The sequence below is a fragment of the Cordyceps fumosorosea genome (assembly GCF_001636725.1).
Source record: "Cordyceps fumosorosea ARSEF 2679 chromosome Unknown scaffold_28, whole genome shotgun sequence".
Classification (NCBI taxonomy): domain Eukaryota; kingdom Fungi; phylum Ascomycota; class Sordariomycetes; order Hypocreales; family Cordycipitaceae; genus Cordyceps; species Cordyceps fumosorosea.
In genome coordinates, this window is record NW_017387328.1 from 194,151 (window position 1) to 209,851 (window position 15,701).

General features: G+C 54.2%; 5 protein-coding genes across 5 annotated transcripts; 4 read left to right on the plus strand and 1 right to left on the minus strand.

Moving 5' to 3' along the window:
* Positions 1 to 70: 70 nt before the first annotated feature.
* ISF_08275 (hsc70 cochaperone) lies at positions 71 to 1,319 on the plus strand (the record flags this gene model as incomplete). The annotated part of the gene is made up of 3 exons (XM_018851878.1): positions 71 to 73; positions 261 to 1,159; positions 1,226 to 1,319. 3 exons carry the CDS (start codon positions 71 to 73, stop codon positions 1,317 to 1,319), a joined length of 996 nt encoding a protein of 331 aa, XP_018700960.1.
* A 900-nt stretch (positions 1,320 to 2,219) lies between these two features.
* Positions 2,220 to 5,157, minus strand: ISF_08276 (ABC transporter; the record flags this gene model as incomplete). Its single annotated transcript, XM_018851879.1, has 3 exons — positions 2,220 to 4,286; positions 4,386 to 4,400; positions 4,447 to 5,157. 3 exons carry the CDS (start codon positions 5,155 to 5,157, stop codon positions 2,220 to 2,222), a joined length of 2,793 nt encoding a protein of 930 aa, XP_018700961.1.
* Positions 5,158 to 7,008: 1,851 nt separating this feature from the next.
* On the plus strand, positions 7,009 to 9,405 carry ISF_08277 (membrane-associated progesterone receptor component 1; the record flags this gene model as incomplete). The annotated part of the gene is made up of 4 exons (XM_018851880.1): positions 7,009 to 7,061; positions 7,128 to 7,589; positions 8,620 to 8,954; positions 9,146 to 9,405. The coding sequence occupies 4 exons, from the start codon at positions 7,009 to 7,011 to the stop codon at positions 9,403 to 9,405; spliced, it is 1,110 nt and encodes a 369-aa protein (XP_018700962.1).
* Positions 9,406 to 10,761: 1,356 nt separating this feature from the next.
* ISF_08278 (metalloprotease MEP1-like protein) lies at positions 10,762 to 11,909 on the plus strand (the record flags this gene model as incomplete). The annotated part of the gene is made up of 4 exons (XM_018851881.1): positions 10,762 to 11,004; positions 11,132 to 11,349; positions 11,418 to 11,664; positions 11,715 to 11,909. 4 exons carry the CDS (start codon positions 10,762 to 10,764, stop codon positions 11,907 to 11,909), a joined length of 903 nt encoding a protein of 300 aa, XP_018700963.1.
* A 664-nt stretch (positions 11,910 to 12,573) lies between these two features.
* Positions 12,574 to 15,331, plus strand: ISF_08279 (vacuolar sorting protein 35; the record flags this gene model as incomplete). Its single annotated transcript, XM_018851882.1, has 4 exons — positions 12,574 to 12,707; positions 12,758 to 14,912; positions 14,963 to 15,109; positions 15,167 to 15,331. 4 exons carry the CDS (start codon positions 12,574 to 12,576, stop codon positions 15,329 to 15,331), a joined length of 2,601 nt encoding a protein of 866 aa, XP_018700964.1.
* Between the last annotated feature and the right edge of the window lie 370 nt (positions 15,332 to 15,701).

Sequence of the window (15,701 nt, forward strand, 5' to 3'; positions counted from 1 at the left end):
TCACTGTATCTCCATCCCTCTTCCTCCTCACCCTCGTCGTCCCGTTTTCGACACCCGAACCCCCTTCAAAATGGTACGGAATCTTCCCTCCCGGCTGCATCCTCCTTTTTCGCCCCTCAGCGTTCTCAGCGGCCCAACCCCGCCATTCGCACCACCAGACCCTGGCCCAACTTAGCCCTCGGCTCCGGGCTTCGCCTCTTGACGAGCGTTACAATGTCGTTCCTCTTTGCTAACAGCCACTCTTCCTGCGCTCATTTTAGGCCTCTCTCACCTCCAAGCAGAAGCTCGCTCTCGCAATCTGCGACTTTCTCTCCACCTCGACCACCGATGGCACGCTGACCGCCGACGACCAGGACTCGGTGGAGGTGGCCATCAACTGCATCGCCGAGTCCTTCAAGGTGGACCCGACCGACAAGGCGGCCGTCGCGGGCGCCATTGGTGCGCAGAACCTGCTGCAAATCTACTCCGTCTACGAGGTGGCCAAGACTCGCAACAAGGCCGCCGCGGCCGCCGCATCCCCCGCCGCCGCCACCTCTGGTGAAACCCCCGCCGCACCCGCCGCCGCTGCCGAAGAGGAACCCGTCTCCGAGGACAAGAAGCGCGAGGCCGACGGTCTCAAGAGCCAGGGCAACGCCGCCATGGCCGCCAAGGACTACGCCACCGCCATCGACCTGTACACGCAGGCGCTCGCGCTGCACCCGCGCAACGCCGTGTTCCTGAGCAACCGCGCGGCCGCGCACTCGGCCGCTGCCTACGCCCAGGGCATCGAGCACGAGGGCAACGGCGGCTCCGACGCCATGAAGAAGGGCTACGAGACCGCCAAGCGCCGCGTCGAGGAGCTGGGCGGCGCCGACGACGTCGCCGCCAGTCGCGATGCGGCGCCCGGTGGCGCCGGCGCTGGAGGCATGCCGGACCTCGCGAGCCTGGCCGGCATGTTTGGCGGCGGTGGCGCCGGCGGTGCGGGCGGCATGCCGGACCTGAGCTCCATCATGAGCAACCCCATGTTCGCCAGCATGGCCCAGAACATCATGAGCAACCCCGACATGATGAGCAACCTCATGAGCAACCCCCGCATCCGCGACATGGCTAACCAGTTCGGCTCCGGCGGCGGCATGCCCGACCTCAACAGCCTCATGAGCGACCCCAACATTGCCGAGATGTAAGTATCCCTCTCTACATGAATTTGTGAGCAAGCCTGTACGCGGGATGCTAATGTATAAGTTAGGGCCCGCAACATGATGGGAGGCGGTGCTCCTCCTGGAGGTGCCGGAGGTGCTGGAGGTGCTGGAGGTGCTGGCGGTGCTGGCGCGGGACGTTGATAGAACATACAAAGCATGCTTCAACAATCAGTTTACTGGCATTTCGAATTTATCCACCATACCAACATAAAATGCGATCACGTACTTGTTTGCAGCTACGGTCTGTCTGGCCGAATAATGCTGTAATTGCCCTCTAGTCATACATTGAATGCGTGAACTTGTCTACCATGCTCTATGAGCAAAAAATGCAGTATCATGTCATGTCAGTTCCCGCCACGATGCAAATCCATGCCGAAATCTCAACGCAGGTCCATAATGTCATTCCCAATGAAAGAAAAATGCTGTAAATGCTGGAATCCTTCGATGCACGCCGAGGCCGTGTTCAAATCATACAGTGTACCAATCCACCGCTATGTACATACATGAGCAATTTTTTAATTCGTGCTAATGGCGGACGATGGGGATCGCAAGCTGCCGGATGGGCCACGCCCGCGACGGCCACGGATGGCTCCGCGACCCCGGCGGCTGCCACGGCTTTTGGGGAATGTTTCCGTAGCCTTGCCATCTCCAATGTGCGCTGGAGGCTCATTTTCGTTATTCCTATGTTCTTTGACTTGGTTCTTTGATTCTGTGCCTTCCCAAACCTCGGGCAAAGCGCCAGAAGCAGCACGGCTTGGACCGTCCACCTTGGATGCCGTCTTTGGTTTGGGAAGGGATGTGCGATGTGTATGGGGAGCGGAAACTCTACGCTTCTACTCTAGTTAGTCTGTGTATCCTTCGAAATTTGGAGATTGAGAAACATACAGTGGATACCGGGAGGTCGATTGGAATAGGCTTGGCCAACTCAAGATCTCCATATGGCGGATCGCTCTTCGACTGGATGCGTCGCGAATAGCGAGGGTGTTTGTACTGCACGCCTGATATCTTTCCAACCGAGTCGCCTCGTTCCTCTGGCAGCTTCTAAGCGCTAGAGCCTTTTGATTCGTCCACGGTTTCGGTTTCGGTGCTAGACGTGGGAAGTACAGGCTCATGTTGCCCTTCATCTGCCTTGGCGGCGGCAACCTCGTCAGCCCAGAGTCGTGCCCTCTCGGCTGACAAGCTCAGTTTATCATAGTCGCTTGTCTTGGTAACCACATTTTGGGAGATGGTGCGCGGCGTAAATTCGGGAGCCACGGGATTAAGCTTCGAGGCCTTGCTCATAGCATCACTGTCAATAGAAGCTCTCGTCATATGGCCGCGCTTGGTTCTCGGTGTGGTGTGGTTGACGACGTCCCTGGAGTCATGCTCAGACAAGGGCGTTTCGTCTCCACTGTCACTAACAGTGCGAGAGACCTGGGTGCTTTCCTGCGAGAAGTTTGTTTTCAAGTCCTTTTGTTCATCATCCGAAGCCTGGGCAATGTCCGCAGTCGGGCCCTTGGGCACAGAAACCTGCTTAGACCACAAATCGGCATATCGTCCACCGACACCGATCAGCTCGTGATGGCTGCCGCTCTCAATCACCTCTCCGTGCTCAATCACGACAATGCGGTCGGCGTTCATAATGGTCGACAGGCGATGGGCAACGATGAAGGTAGTGCGTCCTTGGCAGAGACGCCTGAAAGAAAGCTGAATCTGCTGTTCCGTATCGGTATCAACCGCACTGGTTGCCTCATCAAGCAGCACGATATCAGGTTTACGAAGAATAGCACGCGCAATGGCAACACGTTGAAGCTCGCCTCCAGAGAGCTTCACACCACGCTCCCCAACACGGGTTTGGTATCCATTGGTAAAGCCAATGATATTATCATGAATGCAAGCGGCTCTGCACGCGTCATATACCTCTTCATCAGTGGCCGTGATTCTGCCGTATCGAACATTGTTGATGATGGTGTCATCGAAGAGAATAGGATTTTGAGGAACAATGCCGATGCGGTCGCGAAGGCTGAAAAGGTCCACCGTTCGAATATCTTGTCCGTCGATGCGGATCGCACCGCTCTTTACGTCGTAGCAACGATTGAGCAGACGAAGCAGGGTGGATTTACCGGCTCCCGTGGATCCCACAAATGCCACAGTCTGGCCGCTAGGAATTTCCAAGTTGACGTTTTTGATGACACCTTTTTGCTCGTCGTAGCTGAAGCAAACCTTGTCAAATTCGACCTTGCCGAAGGCGAACTTGAGAGGGCGGGCGTTTTTCTTGTTCTCGACGCTGGGCTTGGTATTCATGATGTCGAGCAGACGCTCGGCCTCAATAAAGTCGTCACTCATGCTCTTGCCCAGCTTGGCAAAGAATTGCAACGGGGAGGTCAACTGAGCCCAGTACATCAGCAGCATGGCGAATTGACCAGAGGTGGCGCGGCCATCCTGGATACGGTAGACAGCGAGAAAGGCGGATGCCAAAAGTCCAGAGGAAAGTACAATAGTCTGAAAGGCACTCGAAACGTGCCAGTCCAATATGAATTGCTGTTCCCTAAGCCAGCGATTTGTTGTGGCATTAGCGTGTCTGTTGTCCTCGTAGCCTATCTGGTTGAATGCAGAAACAGTTTGCCAGCCCGACAGGCCTGCGTGGCGGATGCGATACTCCTCATAGACGGCATTAACTCTGTTCCGGTTGACAGGCTTGGATTTGACCACAAGGCGGGCAGCGCAATGGAGAAAAATGGTGGCAGTCGCCATGGTGATGAGCCCTTCGTAGGGTCCAAATGTTACTGAGAGGTACACAACGGCCACCATCATGTCGACAACCATGGGGGTGGCTTGAAGAAAGATGCTCTCGACAGCGTTGGAGACGGAGCTGCCACCATTGATGGCTACGAGCATGTCGGAGCAGCTCTTGGAGTCGTGAAAGTCGGCGGAGAGGTGCATCATATGCGAGTAGGCGGCGCGGCTCAAGGCATCGCGTGAGAAGTACTTGACAGGAACCCAAAGCCACTGTCGAATGAGCTCGATGCCGCACGCTGACGAGGCCAGACGTAGGACGGCGTACGTCAAGACGGCAGTCCATGGGCTGACATCGTTGATACCGCCGAGACTATCCATGATGATGCCAGTCTGTCGGGGTATCAGCAGATGGAGTGCGTTAGAGGCGAAAAGGCAGAGAACAACGGCAAAGGCTCGAATCTGTAGAGTTTTGTGTCCGATAGGCCATACGTAAGGGAATAGAATCTAACAAGTTAGCACGTTAAATGGAAATGAAGACTGCGTTTCTCACCGTGAACCCTTTCACGTATTGAAACCAGTTGCCACCTTGCTTGAGCCGCTTCTCCATAGTCTCGCGGGCTACACGCCGGCTTCGTTGCCAGCTGTACTCTGCCTCATCTTCAGGTTGCGTACCGTAGCCATTTGGTTGGTTGTCTTTGGGCAAGAGAGAGTCTGTCTCCGGGCTTGAGGCTGGAACAGTCCACCAGGCGAAGATGGTGGCGGAAGCGAGCGCTGCGAGTATTGTCCAGCGGAAAACGCCCAAGATAAAGTCGGAGAGAACCCAGAAGCCGGCAAACCTGGTGGTGGCGGAAATAGTTGAGCAAATGATGATGATGGCTTCGAAGATCAAGGCCAGTGCAACAGAACCCCACAAGGGGATCGGCGAAGGACGGTCAGAGTCGAGGATGCGACTGAGCTGGATGCCAAACACGAGAAAGCATGATAGACGGCCGATGATGACATGCTCATCGACGTTCCAGGCGCGAGCTAGAATAGCGTGGATACAGAGAAGACCTAGCTGGGCGGCATATGTGGCGAGAAACAACGCGAGGGAGAAAACAACGACGCGCTTGCTGGGTCGCAGGGGCTTCTCATTGTCTTTCAAATCCTGGCCGGTACAGGTGGCGACAAGAGAAGCAATAGCGGCGAAGACGAAGACGGTGGCCGGGTAAAGGTAGCAGAGAGTTGCAAGGAAGGAGACGGCGGTGATGGTCAGGGCCATGACGGCTGTTGGTTGGAATCTGAGCGTTGAGAAGCAGATGGAAAGGAGAGAACCAAACCAATGGGAGCTACCAAGGGATAAGTAGGGATAGGTCGGCGGTCGAGTGATGCGAGCATGAATGAAGGAGGGCGTGGGTGTGTCGCTTGAGCAATTGGTGTTGAGCGAAGAAGGAGTGAGTCAAGCGAGGACCGAGTTTGTCAACGGGTAGCGACAGGCCGTCAGTCATTGACAAGCAGGCGAGGAAGGCAAGCGCAATCAAGAGAGTGATGCACCGAGGGAGGACAGGCAGGCCCCTGCCAGCTGCTGGATTGGGCCAATGCAGTCAATGGCAATAGATGTTGACGAGATAGGGTGTGTGGGTGCTCGCGCGTGTCTTGCAGTGGCGTCTTGTGTAATCCGATGACGGGTGTTGCAATGCAAAGAAAAATTCTTGTCACGGCGGGCGCCTTTTGTGGTGAAGAGAGTGATGCCTGAAGGAGCCTGTATCCGTCCGTTCTGCTGGTATGGAAGGGAGTACGGTGTACAGATTGCGGTGTCCCTGGTCGCAGCAGTAGCCAGGTTATCAAGGGAGCCCCGGGATATCAAGGTGCATGCAAGACTTTCCAGGGGATACATACCTACGGAAGGTAGGAGCAGAGACAGCGAACCGAGGGCGTACGGGCGTCAATGCAAAGACATAATGATGGAGAGGTTGAGATTACAGAGGGAAACCGGAGAAGGAGATGAGGGAGACGATGAATAATTGGGAAGAGAGCGATTGATTGATTGAGAGGTTACGAGTCGTAAATACTTGGCGGCCTGGGATTGCAAACGCCAGGATTTTGCTAACCCAAATTCCGTGTAGTTACTAGGTTAGTTAGGCGAGGTAAGGTAAAACTGGCCAACTACCTAGCCGCGGAACTAGCAGGGACTGACCGCCTGTTATGGGCCTTCCGGTGGTCACTGTCACTGATGGATCGCTGGAATACTGGTAGAGAGACATCGAGTATTGGCACATGATGAGTTGGTCAATTTTTTTTTCCTTTTGCTTCTTTCCTCGTCATCTTTTCTCGTCTTACAACAACCCCGAACTATATCTTACCCGTACTATTTTACAGTTGCATTGCTGCCCGACACAAGGCCGCTGCCTCGTCCATTACAACCCAACATAATTGATACTCACAACTCAACCCCATTCAGGTACTAATAAAGCGTCTTCATCTCAATTTCTCGCCACTCCTATTGGTAGCGGCCAGTCGGGACCGGTCTCCCGGGACACCCTGGCTGGCCACCTTCCATCTACTGTAGATGCAAAATAGCCCTGAATAGCCTGTCACCAGACCTACCTACATACTAATTACTAGGTAGTGCTTGGGGAACTTGGAAAACAAGCTTACTTCCGCGTACAAAAAGTATCAAGGAAGATGTTTGCTTATGCGAGACCTGTGCACTGCTGTGCATGTCGTATTCGTACCCAATAAAACATGCTAAGGACTCTGGCGTCAGCTACACTGGGCCGAAGCAGTGTAACAATTAATAGCAAAGGAAGAAAAAGAAGCAAACAAGAAAAGGGGAAATAGAACACAAAAAGCCACAGAATCAATAAATGAGCGTTCTGGTGATATTCTGTCCGCCATTACAGATTGCACCATCAAGAAGCTTTGCCTGTCAAACCGTCGGCCCACCTCCACAGTCCTCCATCTGACATCACCGGCTGGCTCGGCTTCAGCTTCCAGCATCTTCCACTGTGGTGAAATCCTTCTACAAATACTGCAACCAACGCCCACTCCATCTTCCTCCCTTCATCGACACCGCCTCTTCAACATCACAAATCGCATCTTCGAAACCACACACATTTCGTCGCCCTCCGCGATGGACTACGTTGAGCAACGAATGACGGACGAGGCAGCCAAGGGGCCGGCCAGGTAAGCATCCGGTCCCGCTTCCGCTCCCTCCCTCCCGCCTCACAGCTGACGAGAAAACTTCGCCAGCGACTCTTTATTCACCCCCCTTAACCTCATCCTCGTCTCCGCCGTCGTATACGTCGTCTACATCCTCTTCCGCGCGCCGACCAAGCACGACATGCCCAAGCCCCCGCCGCCTGTCGTCTTCCGCACCTACACACCGCGCACCCTGCTGCCCCTCAACGGCGAGAACGGCAACCCCGTCTTCATGGCCGTCCGCGGCAAGGTCTTTGACGTCTCTAACGGCCGCAACTTTTACGGCCCCGGCGGACCCTACGCCAACTTTGCCGGTCGCGACGCCAGCCGCGGCCTCGCTAGCCACAGCTTCGACGAGGACATGCTAACCAAGGACCTCGACGGGCCGTTGGATCCCCTGAAGGACCTTGACTCCGAGCAGATCGAGGCCCTTGAGGGCTGGGAGGCCCGCTTCAACGAAAAGTACGAGGTCGTCGGGCGTCTGGTGTCCGTGGCCGACTTCAACGCTCAGAAGTAAGACGGGACAAATACGATATGATAGCATAATCAAGATTTTATGATCATCATGGATCGGTCTATTTCTTAGCAGCGCCAGCCAGCATTACTGCCCAGCATCGAACTGCATGCGCATTAGAATTCCCGCCCAGATGCTGCCGTCGTTCCAAAATCCAGCGGCGCGATCGACTTGAACCCGACATTGTGATAGTATCTGTGCGGTCAGCCCCTGCGAATCTGACGGTAAAGTAGACGTACTGCACAAGTTTCCCGTCGCCGCCAGACCAGCAATCGACGTATATGTCTCTCGCGCCAGTTCCCGTCGCGTGCCGCCTGATGTGCTCTATGAGGGCAGCGCCAGCCCCTCTACGCTGGCTTTGCGGCACACGTTGGTCTGCTATCAGCACATCGATATAGGAATAGCCACCTGGTAGGTTCTCTGCTTCGTCCACAACTGGCTTTAGAGAGCCGATAGACGACACATGCTGCGAAAAGTGCCCTTCCCGGATGGTGATAAACGCGACCGAATCACGAGACTGATCGTCTCTGCAATGAATGTGCGAATACGCTCACCGTGGCCTGTCGCGCGAAAGTGCTCTGACTGGGCAAGGTCGTCATGTGTTGAGTCCACAAAGCCGCTCTTGTTGGAGAAGAGTTCTGTTCCCCACTGGCCACTGTTGCCAGCCGAAATGAGCACCGGGATGACCGAATCGAAGGCGCCGACGACGAAATGAGTGTCCTCCATCGTTGCTGGACGGATTTGAAATGGTGAAAGCGAGCTATGTTGCTGTTGAGGCTGCGGCGGCTTACGCTTATCTAGCGGCCGCCACTCCGAAGACAGACGATGCATCTTGGTGAAGAATAATCCTCCGCCAGATCTGCCAAGGAAAGGATGTGCCGCGAAATACCGCCGTTCTTTCAAGCCCGCACTAGGAAGCGGAGTGGGATACCGTGATTGATGCCCTCATTGTGCGTTGCGGAGGCAGTGTGAAGCTTGCTTGTGCTGTGTCGACCTCATCGGCCTCCATCCTACTGATGCAAAACGTAGACTTCAAGATGCCGATGGCAGCTTATCGAACCTCATCTCACTGCTGGAGTCAGATTCGCCCACTATAAAGCCTCGCGAGGACGAATCCCGTCTTTATCGCAGCGTGTCCATCGTGACTGAGCTGGGCGTCATAGCCCATGTCACCACGGGCCCATGCATCCCATCTTCAGCGTCATTGCAAAAGATTTCTGGGCAGATACGGACAGCCGTCACCACGGCCATCGCCTCGCTCCCCCAGTCCTTGCATCGGCACGGCGTCACGCCAAGGTCCCGCCGCGTCTGGGCCGGCACCGCCCGGGTTCGCACCACCTTGGGCCCCAAGCGGAGCGAGTTTGGTAAAACGCTTGAACTTCTGTTTGGCGTTCTAATGTGGGCTGCGAGTCTGCGGCTGACGCCCAATCCGTCTTTGCTGTCTTGCTGCCTAGCGGAAGACGAGGAAAGCGAGGCCGGCATCACGTGGGTGGCTGGCCCAGGCTCTGTCGCGGTTGCGTTCCGCAATACGGCGTCCTCTGGCGGAGTCCTGCAGGCCAGCAAGCCCCCATCGAGGCGGACTTCTTGCGCCAATGGCGCGGCGGAACTCTTGTGGACGGTTCTGCCGATGACGGGCGGAACGGTGCCGAGATTGGCGATGGGAGCGTGGCGCTCATTATCACCAATGCCGCGTTTCGACTGCTGGCGGCGGCAGCGACTGAAAAAGGCGACGCTTCGAGGACGGAAGCTTGGTCATCTTGCACGAGGCTGCTGCGCAACTTGTCTCCCTCGTGGCATCGCTGGGCGTCTCTGTGATTCGGGCAAGACAGTCTTGATCTTGTTCGGTGCGCTGATGGGCGTGGACTGATCCCGAGAGCTGGTGCTGTAGAATTGTAGGGAGCGGAGGCTCTAGTTACCAAATATTAGATTTATTCTAGACGTATCAGGGTATGCAGTCATTCATGTCAAGTTTCCTAGAGACGAGCACGGTGCGGATTAGGGCACTACGCCATATACTACTCTATTACTGAGCAATTCAAATACCTTTGAGTATATGCATTCTAGATTCTCCGTTTCCACTATTCGCCCTTTTCTATTTATGAAGGCGGACGGGAGAAGAAGCAATCTTCACGTCTCTTGTAAGCCAAGGCTGCGGCGACACGTTCTGCTTTTTCAATTCATAAATACGCCGCGCTGCCGCAACTTATCATCCGCCTCTCTTTATTAGAAAAGAAAAATACAACGAAGACTTAGAAATGATGAAAATTTTTAAATCTAGTGAAAGACGAATTTAGTGTCACGTATCATTAAAAGAGATAACATTTCTCTGACAGCTTCAGTCTGCTGTGCGCCGCCCAGAATCAGTGAATGCTTGTTCAAGTCTCGTAAACATTGTGGAGGTACAGAATAATACTAGACCATAGTAAAACTGTTTTTTAAACTCTCTTTTTAACTCTGATTCTTTTATCGACAAACGCCTTCGCTTAATCGTAAACAACTCACCTTGCAGCCGTGGCTGTGCCTACAGCGTTTCGCGTGCTTTGCGTGCTGTTGGCCTCTTCTTGGCTTCCTACCTTGCCTGACACTTGCTTATTGCGCGAGAGGAGGGGGTGGTCGCCAAGGCGCCTTGGCTACGGGCCATACGACCTTCCCCTCATTGCCCTAAATGCAGAAAAGGAAGCTTCCCATCAGGCCCACGCGCCAAGACCGCGGCTTGACGAGGCTGTTGGCTAATGGCATCCCGGGCCATACAAGCGAGGGCCGGCCTTTTATCCCGTTATGGCATCTGGATGCTTACCGATGATGTTTTAAGCCTCACGACAGGGTTGTTCCCGGCGCATTGTGGAGAGAAGTCGGAGAGCACTCTTGAGTGTCATAATGAGGAAGGACAAATACAAAGTGCAAAGGCAAAGGCTCGAACATGCCAAGAATTGTCGAAAAGGGAAGGACGCTGTGAAATGTCAAAAATAGGAAGGAAGGAAGGAAGGTGTATTTGAGGTCAATGTGAAGATTATTTTGACAGAATACAGTTTACTTCACAGGCCTTCAAGTTCAAGTATATAAAGACATCCTAATGCACCTAGATGTGGCTCAACAGACACAAATCTATCCATCTCCTCACACATCAATTATCTATCCGCAGATCTATTGCAATATTCTTAGTGGTTCATCATGAAGCTTTCCTTCGCCGTCCTTGGCGGCCTATACGCCCTCGCCGCGGCGCAGTGCGGCACCATCTCCAACGACAAAATCCAGGCCTTACACGCCTCGTACGCTGCCGCCGAGGCCGAGGCCCACGTCTTGGGCCGGCGCCAGTCATCTGCCACGTACGAGATCCCGACCGTTTTTCACGTCATCACCGAGAGCGGCACCGTCAGCGGTGGCCATGTCCCCCAGGACCTTATCAACAGACAGGTAGGAGACAATTACCATTCACTCACCTCTCTCGTGTTGGTGGCTGCTGCCTTCTTCTACTGCTACTGCTACTCCCCTTTCTGCCTTTAAACGCGTGGTTTTACTCATCACTTCATTATTTTTACAGTTTGACTACCTCAACACCGCCTTTGGCAAGCATGGCTTTTCCTTTGTCCTCAACGACACCGTGTATACCCGTCAGCCCAACTGGCGCAGACTCGACACTCCGCTGGTAGGCGCCACTGCGAGGGAGATGGAAATGAAAAGGGCGCTGCGCCGGGGCGACTATGCCACACTCAACGTCTATGTGACCAGCTTTGCACAGGCCGGCCTTTTGGGCTGGGCGTAAGTTTCTTCTTCTTTGGCTGCTGCTTCTGCTGCTTCTTCTTCTTCTTCTAACTCTCCTCATATAGTTTCTTCCCAGAAGCCCAACCCACGGCTTCTGAGCTTACCCGCGACGGTGTCGTGATCGCGACTGGATCCTTACCCGGCAGCAACTTCAATGGCGGCACATTGATCCACGAAGTCGGTCACTGGCTGAGCTTGGAGCATACCTTCCGAGGCCGCACCCAAAACGACCCGCTGGGGGGCTGCCGTGGTTCTGGTGACTATATCTTGGATACCCCCGCTGAGTCTTCTTCCGGGGGTGGTTGCCAAATTGTAAGATATCCTCTTGCATCATTCTACTTTGCCCTTTATTCGATCTGAAGCCTGCTAACGTCAACGCCGGTCAGGACCGAGATACCTGCACGGGAAGCCTGGAAGTATCTAACCCCTCGTCGATTCCCGGTCCGGACCCCATCCACAACTACATGAGCTATTCGGCAGATTCCTGCATGTCAGAATTTACCCCCGGTCAGAAGGAGCGCATGCTGAACGCCTTCGGCGATCTACGTGCCAAATAATTTGATGCAACATGAGGAAGTGACTGGTAGGCGATAGCTCCCGAGGTCTGGTTCGCCAGATAAAATCAGTTTTTTTCTATTATAAGTTATGTATTGTGCCCATCCATGGCAGACATGATAAACTCGATCCATCCTCCACATCAACTAGGCTGCAATCCATTTAGTCTATACATTATCACACCAAAATACCCTTCAGACCTCCCTCCAAGGCCCGCGCTATCGTCGATATCGTGTACATGGTTGAACTATTGGAGAATAATAGTCAGTATCCTGACAACCCGTCTCAAGAATACGGGTGGTTCAGGGTTGAGAGGTACAGTACAGAGTACGCAACTTTATTTAGTACCTATTCTACAACTATTAGGGAGGAAATTAGTGATTACAGCTGTTAAAAGTCCGTGGCCGGCGAAACCCCGGCTAAAGCCTACGTAGCTCGGACATTACGGCTTGTGGATGTGGACCAGGCCATTAGTTAGTTATGTATGTATGCGCAACCACCATCACTATCCCGCCCGCCACTGTGGAGGCTTCAAACGGGCCTGCCTGGCAGCTTCGCACCATCGCCATCCCGCATTTTGACCTCCGCATTGCGTCGTTACGGTAACATCCGACACTGTTTAGTATAGGTCGGTGACTACAACTTGGTGCCTAGCACGGGATCGCCATGACAACTCCTGCACCGCCCGAGGACCAGGCGCGCCTCCTGGAGGATGCCCTGGTCGCCGTTCGCCAGCAGACGTCGCTCATGCGAAAATGTCTCGACACGCCCGGCAAGCTTATGGATGCGCTGAAATGCTGGTAGGTCTCTACTGATAGCCATTGCCGACGTCGCGACTAATCATACCCAGCTCGACCCTCGTCTCGGAGCTGCGAACCAGCAGCCTCGGCCCCAAGCAGTACTACGAGCTCTACATGTCCGTGTTCGACGCCCTGCGCTACCTGTCCGTCCACCTCCGCGAAAACCACCCTGTCAACCATCTAGCCGACCTCTACGAACTCGTCCAGTATGCCGGCAACATTATCCCCCGCCTCTATCTTATGGTCACCGTCGGCACCGCCTACATGGGCATCGCAGATGCGCCCGTCAAGGAGCTCATGAAGGACATGATGGACATGAGCCGCGGCGTCCAGCACCCCATTCGCGGTCTCTTCCTCCGATACTATCTGTCAGGGCAGGCTAGGGATTACCTTCCCACCACCGATAGCGACGGCCCGGAAGGCAACCTCGGCGACTCTATAAACTTTATCCTCACCAACTTCGTCGAGATGAATAAGCTCTGGGTTCGTCTGCAGCACCAGGGCCACTCTAGAGAACGAGATCAGCGCATTCGAGAGCGCAAGGAGCTACAGCTTCTCGTGGGCAGCAACATTGTGCGCTTGAGTCAATTGGTTGATCTGGAGACATATCAGTCGACCATTCTCGGACCGCTCCTGGAGCAGGTTGTCCAGTGTCGCGATGTGCTGGCTCAAGAATACCTGCTCGAGGTTATCACCCAAGTATTTCCCGACGAATATCACCTGCACACGCTCGATAAATTTCTCGGCGCCGTCTCCCGTCTCAACCCGCACGTCAACGTCAAATCCATCGTTATTGGCCTAATGGACCGGCTGTCCGAGTTTGCCGAGCGGGAGACCTCGGCCGAGAAGTCGCCCGAGCAGGGGGGCCGTGAGGCCGAAGCTCTCGCCAAGCTCCTAGAAACCGCCAATCTTAAGGACACCAAAGGCGCTGGCGATGCGAAGGCTGAAGGCGAGGATGGGGGCGAAGGCGAAGAACCAAAGAACAAAGATACAAATGGGGATCCTGAAACTGAGACACCTGTTGATGCAGCGGAAGAGAGGGCTGCTGAAGGAAAGATCTCGACGGATGGAAATGTGCAGCTCTATGAGGTGTTCTTTGCCCAGGTCCAAAACCTCGTCGAAGTGCAACACTTGCCCATCCCAGATACCATTGCTCTGCTCGTTTCGCTGCAAAACTTGGCCCTCAACAACTATCCTGACCGTCTCGACTTTGTTGACCAGATTCTGGCCTATGCCGCTATCAAAACCAGGGAAAATATGAACAATGCTGACCTGCACTCTACCCCCGCGCAGCAAAGCCTGTTGGCTCTCTTGCAAGCGCCACTAGACCGCTACGTTTCGATATTCACTGCTCTGTCGCTGCCGACATATGTACCGTTGTTCCAGGCCCAATCCTATCCGACCCGCCGTGCCGTCGCCGGGAACATTATTCGCACTCTCCTGAAAAGCCAGACCAAGATTGTCAAGACAGAGCAACTCGAGAATGTGCTGGAAATTATGGCTGTTCTCATAAAGGAAGGAAACCAGGCCGCTCAAGGGTATCCCGCTGCTCAGCGCCGCGTAGCCGAGACGGATGAGACGATGCAGGAACAGGGCTGGCTGGCGAGAATGGTTCATCTGCTGCAGGCCGAAGATAACGATACACAATTCAAGCTGCTTCAAACGACGAGGAAAGCCTTTGCCGACGGTGGCGACCGCATTCGCACAACGACACCACCGCTCATCACAGCCGGGTTGCGACTCGCGCGCAAGCTGAAAGCGAGGGAGGGCCTGGATGACAACTGGGAAACGCAAAGCAATGCCCTGTTCAAGTTTATGCATTCAGCACTGAGCACTTTGTATACGCGGGTCAATGGACCTGGGGCGTCGGAGATGGCTCTACGGTTATTCTGCGCTGCTGGCCAGGCTGCTGATATGACTGGCTTCGAAGAAGCGGCCTATGAGTTTTATGCGCAGGCATTTACGGTGTACGAAGAAGCCGTGTCCGACTCCAAGGCGCAGTTCCAAGCCGTGTGTGTGATTGCGTCGTCGCTACACCAGACGCGCAACTTTGGCAAAGAGAATTACGATACCCTCATTACCAAGTGTGCTCAGCATGGTAGCAAGCTGCTGCGCAAGCCGGACCAGTGCCGCGCCGTGTACCTGGCGAGTCATTTGTGGTGGGCTAATGCGATTCCCGCCAATAGGGAAACTGAGGAATCTGATGTAAGTGCTTTGATGACGTCGGTTGATGTAGGTTGTGCTGACTGAAATAGCTGTACCGGGACGGTAAGCGAGTGCTGGAGTGCTTGCAGCGGGCTCTGCGTGTGGCAGACTCGTGCATGGAGACGGCGACGTCGATTGAGCTGTTTGTTGAAATCTTGGACCGCTACGTATACTACTTTGACCAGCAAAACGAGTCGGTAAGTCGATTACAGCTACATACCGGTATTCCATTTGCTCATGGACTGACAACGCAGGTTACCACGAAATATCTCAACGGCCTCATCGAGCTCATCCACTCCAACCTGGCCAGCAACCAGCAAGAGTCGGCCTCGGTCGAGACGAGCAAAAAGCATTTTCACCAGACGCTGGAGAATATTCGAAGCAGGCAATACGAGGGAGTGGTGTTGTATCCGAGCTAGATGTACGATTACTGCGATCTGGAGAGGGTGAAATGCATCTCAGAAATCCTGCATTGTAATTATCTTGCACTGTAAATTCCACACAAGTTTTCTGCCCATGGCCACAGTAGTTAGTTGCCAGTTATTCTGCGTCCATACTTTTTAACGTGTCCAATGAGTGCTGTCTGTTGCGTCTTGGCGACAGTGGCCTGTCCACGCGGCTCAGGCTCAGGGGCCACTAAAGTCGGGGCTGAGCCACCGTCACGGCCAAACCATGGGGAGCAACATCAACGGCCATCCTACAACCTCGGCGATCCATCATTGTCTTTTTCTGTATCTATCTGTTTAATTCTGCATCCTGTATTGACTTCTTCTTTGCACACATTCCCTT